Source organism: Sinocyclocheilus anshuiensis, unplaced genomic scaffold (genome assembly GCF_001515605.1).
Source record: "Sinocyclocheilus anshuiensis isolate Anshui unplaced genomic scaffold, SAMN03320099.WGS_v1.1 scaffold1832, whole genome shotgun sequence".
In the NCBI taxonomy this organism is placed as follows: Eukaryota; Metazoa; Chordata; class Actinopteri; order Cypriniformes; family Cyprinidae; genus Sinocyclocheilus; species Sinocyclocheilus anshuiensis.
This window is the reverse complement of record NW_015555884.1, coordinates 563827-576590: the sequence shown is the minus strand read 5'-3', so window position 1 is coordinate 576590 and position 12764 is coordinate 563827. Positions and strand designations below refer to the sequence as shown.

Here is a 12764-nt window from a genome sequence, read left to right as displayed (position 1 = left end):
ACGAATCCTCTCATTATAACACACGAATTGTAGACATTATGAAAGATTCATTATTTTATTGTTTATTGTGTTATAACATAGATTTGTGAGATTGAGATGAATTGAGATGTCTTTTAGAGATTCAGCGTTCTTTCAGAACAGTAACGTGATTACTTTTAAAAGCAGTAATCAGTAATTTGATTACATTTTCAGAGTAACTTGCCCAACACTGGCTTGCATGAATGTAGCCTACAGGAGTGCACTGCCAGAAAATGTTCACTAAATAAAAGATTACATTTTCGGTTTGTTTCTTGGCAAACCCTATGCATGCCTTCAAAACACTTGGAATGACGTGGCTGAATCATTATTTTAAAAGATTGTCAGTTTACTGCCATTAAAAGGACACGTTATCTATGTATGTATTTATTTATTTATTGTGATCCAAAAAACAAGGTAATATGTCTTTATAACAACATCAAACTCCAAACTATGAAGAGAGAGAGAGAGAGAGAGAGAGAGAGAGAGAGAGAGAGAGCAGTTAGTAAGTCCACCTCTGGTCATGTTTACAACATATTTTACTGTAATACTTCACTCTAAAAAATGCTGGGTTGTTTTAACCCAACAGTTGGGTTAGTCCATATTTGACCCAACATTGGGTTGAAACAACCCAGCATTTTTTAGAGTGTTATATTATTTCTATTTGATGACTTAGAGTGACATATTTAAACTCAATTGCCCTATACATAATATATAAACATAGTTTGCCTTTATACATTAAATGTAAAAAGAGGTCACATATATGATATTCAAACAGTACTTTTGTTTTCAGTTGCAAGACAGTTTTGCCTCTGAACATTTTCCATGAATAATCAGATCTACAAAAGTCAACAAACATTTGTTTGCCTCTTTGTTCTTTCTCTGTATCTATCATTTCAAGTAGGATGGCATGTGTCCTTTTCTTCACATGTTAGCGTAGACCGCTTCATCTTCCAATGCTCTGTCAGATGACAGTGGTCTCTTATCACACTAATTAAAAAAGCAAAATATGTTACAGACATCTCAAAGAAAATACATTCAGTTCAGTAAATACTATCACTTTTAATTATAAATGTTAAGTCACATGCAGTGTTGTTTTATAGTCACAGTTTAGCTTTCCTCTTCAATGTGCTATATTAATAGCTATCTGGTGTGCAGAGTTTTCATTAAGTACATTTTTATTGTAAATAACACAAACAACACTCACATCGAAAAACAACACCTCCAAGAACAGTGAGAAAGTTGTACTCACCCCCCAGTTGTCATAAACATGACTGTCTGGGCAGTTTGTGTAAATGTCTCCATCACTGCCCTCTTCCTCTTTACTGCTTTTCATAAAATGATAGATACAGTACAAATCATTAGTAAATGTTTTGTTATATAGTTATGTAACAAACATTATATTATACACTACAGTCAAAAGTTTGTTTTAATGTTGTGTTTTATGATATGAGACCTTTCTGCTCACCAAAGCTGAATTTGATCAATAATACAGTAAAAACAGTACTATTCTAAAACACCATTACAACTATTTTCTATTTTTCAATATATTTTAAAATGTAATTAATTTATTCCCGTAATGGCAAGGACTTTTCAGCAGCCATTACTGCAGTCTTCAGTGTCACTTGATCCTTCAGAAATCATTCTAAAATGCTGATTTGCTGAAACATTTCTTACTATTATCAATTCTGAAAACAGTTGTGCTGCTTATTTTAATAATTCTTTTTTATTTGGAATCCATGGTGCATTTTTTTCAAGATTCTTTGATGAACAGACAGTTTCAAAGAATAGCATTTATTTGAAATAGAAATAGCCCGTAACAAAATGACTTTTCAACACTTTAAAGCACCCTTGCGGAATAAAAGTATTCATTTCTTTTAAAAAGTTACCCCAAACTTTTGAATGATAGTGTATCACAGTTTCCACAGAAATATAAGCAAAAATGTTTTTCAACATTGACAATAATAAGGAAAATATTTCTTGAGCAGCAAATCGACATATTAGAATGATTTCTGAAGAATCACGTGACACTAAAGACTGCGGTAATGATGCTGAAAATTCATTTTTAAAAGAGACTTATTTCAAAAAAACATTATACAAATTAATGATTCCAAAACTATTACTGGTAATATATACTTTTCGAAATCAGACTTGTTTTGGGTTGTCTTCATTTGAGTCTGTTCATTCTTCATTACAGGTTGTTGTGCAGCTCTGTTCCGACTGAAATAAAAGAGGGATTTTAATGTTGTCAGGAAACAAAGGAGGAACAAGACAGATGGAATAACAAGACACACTAAATGAGAAAGTGATGTGTAGCTTACGAGAGAGGTCCTTACCAGCGTCTTCTCACAACACACACACCAATGCAGACTAAAACAACTGCAACAGCTGATGCAACAGCAATGTATATTATGCCTGTTAAAAAAACAACCAAACAATAAAAATTGCATTAAAACAAAGATAGTGTTTTTAAAAGACCAAATATGAAGTCTCACCATTTTGAGGTGCTTCCAAAGTTATGGAAGAGCTCCCCAGACTGTTATTGGCAAAACACTGGATAGTCTCAGGGAAACCCAGCCAACCCTGTAAGGTGAATATGGTAAGAGACTCATTTTGTTTAATGCTGGTGCTGGAGAAGGCTTTCAAGGAATCTGGACCAAACCACTTGACTTCACTGGGAGGGTTGGAGTCCACAATACAGACACACGCCGTCAAAATCTTAGACTGGCAAGAAGATTCACTTTTAATCTCAGGAGGATCTAGACAGACAGATATCATAAATCATTACCAATGATCTTCTTTCACTAATAATACCATTTTAAACTGTTGAACCGAGGCCTTTCACTCATACTTACAAAGTATATTAAGTTTCTGTGGACCAGAACTGTTTTTTCCCTCTGTGTTAATGGCTGTACAGGAAATGGCCTCCGTATGTCGAGACACTTTCTCCAGTTTGTAAGTGGGGTTCTCTGCTAACCTCTTCCCATTTGAGCTGAACCACTGGTAGCTGTTTGCAGGAGGATTGCTGTTACTGGAGCAGGTCAGTTCCACAGAGTCATTCTCCTTCACTGAGGATTTAGTGACCACGTTTACATTATATGGAGGATCTGATTGACAAAATTTTTTTGATAAGTTATTTTTACATTTGTCTGAAGTTCATGCCACATTCTGATACAGTTGATCAACTTAATTCACACAATTTGTGGCATAATATTGATTACAAAAAAGTATGACGTTTAAAAATGGCATGAATGTATAATGTATGAATATAAATGTAATGTTAAAACTTAATGTATTAATAATGCATATTATTTAACTGTAAAGCCCAAAGTATACTTCGGTTAGGCTAGGATATGCTTACAGTGCACTTTACACGAATGTCACCTTCAGAACAGTATGCGAGAAAAGGATGAACAAACAGTAAGTTTTGTGTTAATCAGCATTTAGCATTTAGAATCAGGTTAACTTTTACTATGTTGAGAATCTCTATGAACAATAGGCAATTTTTAAATTCTCAGGAAGGTTTTACATATTTAGGAATTAAGATTCAAAATATAAAAGAGATCATTTCAATTAATTATGACCCATTAATAAAAAAAAAGTCATAGATTCGCTCGAGAGATGGAATGCTTTGCCAATCAATTGGACGTATCAATATTATAATGATGTTAATTCTACCTAAATTCTTGTATCTCATTCAGTCAAGTCCTCTTCCTCTTCCAGCTACATTCTTTGTAACACTCATGTAACACTAATACAACGTTTGTGCCTGGAAAAATGATGGGGAGTTTAAAAATTGGATGTACAAGGGAGCAAAACAAGTAAAAGATGTATATAAGGATGGTATAATGATGTCATTCCACCAATTGATGAGAGTATGATATTCCTCAGAAACACTTCTTCAAATATCTACAAATAAGAAGGTTTATACACTCTGAAATTAAAACTTCTTTAGAGCCTTCTTTGTCAACTATAGAAGATCATACTTTAAAACATTTAAGGGATAAAGACAATCTATCATTTTTTATAATAAACTTTTAGAGGATTCAAAAGAGAGTTCAATGTCTTATTTAACTGCCTTGAAAATGACCTTCAGGAAGATATTTCTAAAGATGAATGGATGGATTCTTGTTTGTTTGCCCAAACATATAGTGTGAATACTAGATGCAGATTGCTGCAATATAAATGGCTCATGCGGACATATATTACTCCAGTTAAATTACATACGTTTAATGCAAATATTCCTGACAGTTGTTTAAAATGTAAACAAGAAATTGGAACCCTTTGCCATTGTATGTGGGGGAGTGTATTGCGATTCAAAAATTTAGGAAGAATATTCTTGTTACGATTGGTAAATTGACTGAAGAAAATGTTCCTCGTGATCCCAAATTCTTTTTCATATATATCCAGTAAATTTTGCGGTGAACACCAATAAATGCAAACTAATTGACTTTAGTTTGCTTCAGGCCAAGCGGGCTATTGCTTTAAAATGGAAGGAGATACAAGGCCCTTCCTCTGTCTGTTGGATTAAAGAAAGCACTAACAGCCTCGCCATGAAAAAGTTGACTTATGCAGTTAAAGGGAAACTTAAAGACTTCTACAATATTTGGACTCCATTTTTACACTATTGTAACCAAGAGGACTTGACAACGGGGGATGACTGATATATAACACTCATCTCGTTTGTATTGGGTATCTCCACTACATAATGTGATTTCTGTACCAAAATAATAACTCAGAAAAGGTAACAGTTAAATGGTAAAATGGATGGCTGTGAATGGTGGTGTACGGGAAGGTATAGTTGAGATGTTTTTTTCCCCTTGGATTTTGATATTCTATAAGGTTCTTTTACATATGTATGTGTTTTTTTATTTTATGTTATTTTAATGTATTCTGTATTTTAAACAAATGCAAATAAATATATTTTGGAAATAAAAAAAAACTTACTATGTTTGTGGTAATCAGCATTAAGCCACAGATTCTGACTCAAATCAGGTAAAATTAGACTTAACTAATTAGCAGATGTGTGTAATTTTTTTCCATGTTAAAATTATTTAATAAAGGATCAATCACATAATATTCAGCACTTACACAGCACGTTAATTTTCTGTGGACCAGAACTGTTTTTTCCCTCTGTGTTAATGGCTGTACAGGAAATGGCCTCCGTATGTCGAGACACTTTCTCCAGTTTGTAAGTGGGGTTCTCTGCTAACCTCTTCCCATTTGAGCTGAACCACTGGTAGCTGTTTGCAGGAGGATTGCTGTTACTGGAGCAGGTCAGTTCCACAGAGTCATTCTCCTTCACTGAGGATTTAGTGAGCACGTTTACATTATATGGAGGATCTGATTGAGACAAAATGTTGATAAAATGCTGTTTATGATGTCTGTTCAACAGTCTGATCAGTTTAACTTTCTATCAAACATTCAGTTCATTTAATAGATGCTTTTATTCAAACCAACTTAAATTAGTATTCTACCATGGTTTTCAACTGGGGGGCTCTGCAAACTTTCAGTTTGGCCACAGGATCACAAAAAAATTATTGAAATTACTATATTATTTTTAATATAATTAATATATTAAAGGGGTCATATGATGTGATTTCAAGTTTTCCTTTCTCTTTGGAGTGTTACAAGCTGTCCGTGAATAGATAAGCTCCCTAAAGTTGCAAAGACTAAAGTCTCAAACCCAAAGAGATATTCTTTATAAAAGTTAAGACTCGTCCACGCCCTCCTAAAACGCCTCGTTCAAAGAGTTCACAACTAGAAATCAGTGGTTAAGTTTTATTTACAACACTGTTCCAGAACAGTTCAAACCAAATATTCAGATGTGTGCAACGTATTTTACGGAGGACGAGGACTGTTTCCTGGGAGAGTAACCTACACTGCCGGTGTTCTGACAAATAATGCTGACTCACAGCCTTTAAGTAAGTTTTCATATTTAAAGGATTCGTCACTGATGATTCAAACGCGAGTTTTGAGAAGTGTAGTGTAGCGCTTGTTGTTTGTAATTTCTCCGATCACAAATGCAGACATGGTTTTATGTTTACGTGGCGCGATGCAACACAATGCGTAAAAAGACGTATAAGTCAGTAGGCTTGTTTGAGATGCAGTGAGGGGAGGAGTGAAATAAGTGCAGACAAGACGGACAGTTCTGAGCTCTCGAAGTGTAACAAGTGGAGCATATACCAACGAGATCAAAGGCAGATATCGCGTTATTCACACTCACTTGCTTTGTTGCTTATAAACATGATATAATTTCAGTTCTTTTGCTTTTATGTGAAAATAAATATGATGAACAAGACACTCAAAGTGCTTGCTAATTAATTCCATACGAAAGGTGTATTTATCATCCATTTTTACTTGAATACAAACATATATTTTAGATTTGTATAGAAATATGCCAACAATCACATATCTCACACAGAGATCGCACTGTCATAGTGTTCGGGAACATTCATGCATAATTTAAATACATAATCACATGAAATCAGATAAAAACCAAAATATTTTAGAAGAGAACGCAACATCACGGTTGTCTGAACCATTGAGCATTAAGCTGTGTCATCGGTCAATCGTTTCTCATCATGCTTTTGATCAGCGCAGTCGGTTGAGAGCAACTGCGCTCGACTGCACAATCCGACACAGCCGCCTCGCTGTCGCGAGTTTTTTGGCACACGTCAGCATGACATCAGAGCAAGTCAGACGTAACTCAGACACTTTTCTAACTGGCATGCATCTCGCGGTGATCACCGGTGATTGGTTCTGTGCAGATTTTGCTCATCTCAAACAAGCCTATTATAATCAGTAATTATGTCCCCACTGGATGCTACAAATGCCTCGTTTGTAATGGGTTTTATTGGTTTTGTCTCGTCGCACTGGGACACGGCATCACAATATGGTAAGGGGCGTAACATTTCCGTCACACGCTTGAGGTATTCGGCCAATCACAATGCACTGGATAGCTGGCCAATCAGTACACACCTCGCTTTTCAGAACGATGAGCTTTGTAAAAATCAACGCATTTCAGAAAGGTGGGGCATAGAGGAGAAACAATCCTGTTTCTTGTTTTGTGTTTTTTTTTACATTAAACTGCATAAACACATTTCATTACACCAAATACACAAAATAATGTTCTTTTTTAGCAATGTCATATGACCACTTTAAGAAAATCTTATTTAAATAGATTTAAACATAAAATAAGAATTAAAAAACGAAAAATAATATTTATTTTCTTTCCCCTCAAATTACAAAACACAGTTCTTGAAACATCTGAAATTACCAAATGAATTGTGGTTAATTAATATACTTTATTTTTCTTTATCTTAAAAATTTTGAAAGCAAGCATCTTTTTCATAACTACTACATAAATACTAAACATGAAATATATTTTATAGGACACCTCTGACTATTGTGTTGGACAATGGGGGCTTTAGAGTCAAAAAGGTTGTACATCACAGTCCTAAAATCATTAACAGCTAACAAGTAAAGATTTGAATTAGCATCTAATTCATTTATTTGTTTTTAACTCACATAGCAGACTTACATTTAACTTTGAGTGTTTTGTAGCCTGTCACTGTCTTCCCTTTAAACTCTGCAGAGCAGCTGAGGCGTTTATTGTTGTCTTCTCTAGAAGGAGTGAAGGTCAGGCTGTAAGATGTAAGCTTCCATTGACCATGATTTTGTGGCTGTGATGGACTTGAATGTGAGCCATCATGGCTCCAGGAGACACGAGGCAGGTCTGACGGACAGGAATGAGACACGGCACAGGTAGCAGTCACCTGTTTCACTGATGTCACTTCCTCTTCCACAGAGACGGTAGGATTCTCTGGTGTTTCTGGTGAAGACACAAATTGTGGACACAATATAATTTTTTCCATCATTCATAATGCTTGACATATTATTTCAAATATTTATTTAGATATTACACAACAAATGAAATTGGTAACATCTGGATAATGTTAAACCTCATTGTGTTTCCGGTCATTTTAATTTTCTTTTCATTTTCTTTGTTCCAGGAAAACTCTAGTTGTTATCACATAGGATTAAAACCTACTCACTTTGCTCACACAGGTTATAACAACTTTCAGTTTATAACAAAATGACTGGATTCAATCATTTTACCATTTTGCTTTCTTTAAATTGTCTTTTGGATTTATTTTTTGAACTGACTGATTGTAGTTCTTACTGATCTGTGCATACAGCTTTTGAGTGAAATAATGCACTCAAAAACGCTATAATTTTTCCCTAAAAAAAATAAAATAAAACACTGCAGATGCATAAGCTAACAATACAAAGTTCCAAAACCTGTTGTAACGGTGGTCGCCCAAAAAATAGGTTCAAGACTTAATAAAGGATATCTAAACAGGGTAACCTGTCACAATTTTACGGAAAATAACCCAGATAGCATAAATAACACCAGTTACATACATCAACTCAACAATATAAGTAAAATGTTTTTGTATTTCATTCAAAAAAATTATAACAACAACCACATCGAGTTAATATCAAACAAACACATTCTCGTTAATAAAGCACATCAAAAGGAAAATAAACAACAACAAAAAGAAACATTATTTGAAGTACAGCGAAATTATGTGTTTAATTTCATTTCAGAGACCTCTTGAGTCCCACTCTAACATTACAAGTAAAAAATAAGAAAGAAAGAAAAACAATAAAAATTGACCCTTCGCAGGGAACTTGATTGACAGGCGATCTGACCAATGATATTGCCGAATCCGCCATTTTGTTTGAAAAACAAATCGGATAGGAGAGTAGATTAACTTCGGTGGACTGGAACTTGAAAAATGGTGTGTACTGACGTCTTAACGTGGTTGAAATACCTTCTGATGTTAATTCATGTTTATTTCATACTTTAAGTCAGCGTTTCCCAATCCAAGTCCTAGCGGGCAGGGGTCTGGGGGCGCGAGGACTGGGATTGGGAACCGCTGCTTTAAGTAACTATGAAAATATAATCGGTTTGCGTGCCGTTTGAACTGAGGCCCTACAGTGATCTTTCACGACACATTAAAGAGCCACAAAACTGAATTTATTGTTTGATTTTCTTAAAAATGACAAAATTTGAAAAGACTTTGTTTCATACCAGAAGTAACCTGCTCTTTCTTGTCTGTTGGCACTTTGTCAGTGTCCTCCCAGCAGGTACCTTGATGTCAATTTGACGTCAGATATTAGTCAAGATTTTATCAAGATGCTGTATAGCATCATTTTAAATTCAGCTTGGATGGCAGTTTCTTCCGGTGGTTAATTGGGTAAAAATAGGAAGTTATCCCACACTGAAATTGGTTTAATATACAGTAGTCAACATTTGAAGTGGATCAAAACCTTTCATCAAAGTTGTCCTAAAACCAAAACAGTACCCGTTCTTGTCTTAGGACAACTTTGATGAACTTTTTTGATCCACTTCAACTGCTGACTACTGTATATGTAGGCCAATATGTTTGACGTTCAGTTTCCGTCATATCAACGTCATGTTTTAAACGTCCAATTGATGTCATATTGACATCACATTGACATCAATGCAGGGCTCCAGACAAAAAAAAAAATCGAGTAAGGAGCCATTGGCTCCTATAAGAAACAAACTTCGGTACAAACTTAGTACACAGAATCAGTGCCAATATCATGGACTATAAGTACCACTTGGCCATTGAGTGTAGTTTGGGCTCCTCCTCAATGCATCCTATAAATGTTGTCATGTCTTTCACACATCTAGTCAGTTTTTCTTCATTAGTAAAATGCAATTTTATAGGTGGTGTTGAATTTGATCTTTAGCTTGCATTCTTTCTTATCATGTAGGCAAAAGGTTAAGTAAAAATATTAATATGCAATAGCGCATAAATATAGCAAAATGCTCCTCTGTATAGTTATTTTTATAGCTGACTGATGAGCTTATGGATGCCGAATTCTGAGGTAAATTTATTGTTACGTGGCAATGTTTTCAAGCTTTACACGTTTTCCGCAGTTTGAAACACTGAATAAGCGATTAGCTACATGAGACATTTCAGTAAGTTGTACTGTAGGCTATCTTATAAAATATCCTACCTGTTGATGTCCATTCATGTTAATTTCGTAGGGTTCACGTGTCGCTTGAACTGAGGCTGCATTAAAGAGCGCCAAAACCGTATTTATAGTTTGAATTTTGTTATGAATTTGGCATAATTTTAAAGCTGATACTTTGTTTATTAAAAGGTAACAAAGCACAAAGATTACTGGAGGGCAGTTGCACTACAAATAGGCTAATATGAAGTTCACGCATTAACAGAACACACCATATCGACTAAGATCTTGATAAGAAGAAGCCATATTAGTAATGATTATAAACGAGAATTGTTAACGATATTGCCAATATCCACACAGCTGACAGCTTTTCCTGTTGTGGTTTGTTCAAGTTGTGCACAAAATACTCCCTGTCCCAAATGGAACACTTCATGTGCTCTTGCGGTCTTATGGACTAACAATGGCCGCCGTGTGCACGTGTCCGTTAAGTCCACGAGACCGTAGGGTGTCCCATTTGTCATTTTAGCATTCAGAAGGGTGCTCGCGAGCGCCCCCTTAGCGGCCGTTATGCGCCCTCGACCCGCCCTCGACCCACTTCTGCCGAGCCAGCACTGGTGATTATTTTTCCCACATGTTTCTATGGTATACTGAAAATCAATGATTAGCATATCATAAGTTTTAATTCAATGTAATGATCTTCGAGCCACTTCTTTATCACTCTTGCTTTGTGACATGGTGCTCCATCATGCTGGAAAATGCACGGATCATCACCAAATTGCTCAAGGATCGTTTGAAGAAGTAGCTCCTGCAGGACGTTTTTATACCATTCTTTATTCTTGGCAGTGTTTTTGGGCAGAATTATGAGAGAGCCTACTCCCTTGGTTGAAAAGCATGAGCAAGCTCTGCACTGCTGGTGACACGATTCCGTAGCTGACTCCTCAGGAGGAGATGGACCTGGCGCGTGCTGGACACTCTGGGACATCCTGAAGACTTCTTCACTGCAGTCGAACCTCTCTCCTTGAAGTTCTTGATGATCCGGTAAATGGTTCTTTCAGGTGCAATATTCTTTGTAGCAATTTCCTTGCATGTGAGGCCATTTTGATGCAAAGCGATGATGGCTGCATGTGTTTCTTTGGAGGTAACCATTGCTAACAAGAACACAATGATTGGAAGCGCTAATTAGTGATAGTGATAGTGATTTTACCTGACTAGTACTCATTCACACTTTCACATGTGCTGCTGATATGATTAGTCAATTAATGTTAGCTGGTCATTTTGTGTCAGGATCAAAAAACAGTGAAATTAGTTTTTTTTTTTTTTTTTGTGAAAAGTTAATTATTTGGCAATGAAGCCAAAGACAATTATTTAAAATGCATCTGATCACTCTACACAATAATCTAGAAGCAATGTGAATGAACACCACAACAGCTTAAGCAGCAAACTTTGCAAAACACAAAATTTATGTCACTGCCAAAACCTTTGGCCATGACTGTATTTTAGGGTTAATTTTCACAGCTTTTATGATTTGTCTGTCTTCAACTATTATTTTTGAACATATAATATGTACAAGACAAGTTTGTACCAGATGTAGTTGTAGTTCATGCATCTTTTCTGCAAAGACATTTAACGTGATTTGTTTAACATTTACATTATCTTGATAATTTCATGTGTGGTGCACTTGGAATATAATTTTCTTTAATTAGAGGGTTACTGAAGAAAAAGTTACTTGAATCATGTTGTAGTTACATTTTCAAAAATCATAAAAAAACGAGAATCGGTCAAACTCACTGAAAAAAAGTTAGATTTGAATTTTTTGCCATATCGCCCAGCCTTAGTTCCATGAATAACCTTTAACATCCATGAAACCTTTACATTACAAAAAAAAAAAATAATAATAATAATAATGTTATTTGCAGTGGAAAAAGATTCTTTAGATTATTTTTAAGAGTGAAGGTTAACATTTAAACCTTTTTATTGAACAAATTTCTCTTACCTTTCACAGTTATAGATACTTTCTCACCATATGAGTAGTTGTCAAAATATTTAATCTCAATCCGGAACTCGAATGGCCCAGCGTCACTGCTGCTCAAAGAGCTGATTTTCAGAGAACAGTCGTTTTGGCGCAAATCACCAATGAGAGTGCGACCTTTGAATGAGTCAATGATTTTTGAAGTGTCTGTATGGTATACTATTGAAGATCCTTTGTACCAAATCCCTGTAAATTCTGTGTATGTTTTTCCATTTGCAGGGTAGCTGAACGTACAGGGAATCAGTAAACATGATACAGACAAACCCACCACTGATTCTGGCATTTTAGCGCTCCATTCCCCAGCATTAGCAGATGACACTGAAAGAAGAATAAATCAAAATTTGTGATTGATTTTATTTCTTGACAATTTAGTTACCAATTAAAAATATTTTATCTAATATTACTATTGTCTAATGTTTCAATAATGAAACCGTCTTTGTAAAGCAATCATTGTTGTGTTTTTGTATGTGTCTAAATTATTTTCCAAGACACTCATCTTAGTTCAGCTAATAGTTTCTTCCCCATAGATGACTGGAAATACACTGTAATTCCGTTGTGTGAGGAAGGACTCATTTTAGTTTATTTTTTAACACTGCATGGCCTAAGTCTGAGAAAATTAACTTAAAATTAAAGAATTTGATTGTATCAAATTCACTAAAACAGGACTAAGCTTTTGATTATTTAAAACAGCTGTCATACAAAGATAACA

General features: G+C 35.1%; 1 protein-coding gene across 1 annotated transcript; it reads right to left on the bottom strand.

Moving 5' to 3' along the window:
* Positions 1-719: 719 nt before the first annotated feature.
* On the bottom strand, positions 720-12338 carry LOC107675852 (myelin-associated glycoprotein-like). Its single transcript, XM_016470344.1, has 9 exons — positions 12020-12338; positions 7559-7849; positions 5107-5358; positions 2871-3122; positions 2511-2774; positions 2352-2430; positions 2152-2235; positions 1268-1343; positions 720-1005 (listed from the first exon to the last, which is right to left on the bottom strand). The coding sequence occupies exons 1-9, from the start codon at positions 12336-12338 to the stop codon at positions 940-942; spliced, it is 1683 nt and encodes a 560-aa protein (XP_016325830.1). The 3' UTR covers positions 720-939.
* Positions 12339-12764: the final 426 nt, after the last annotated feature.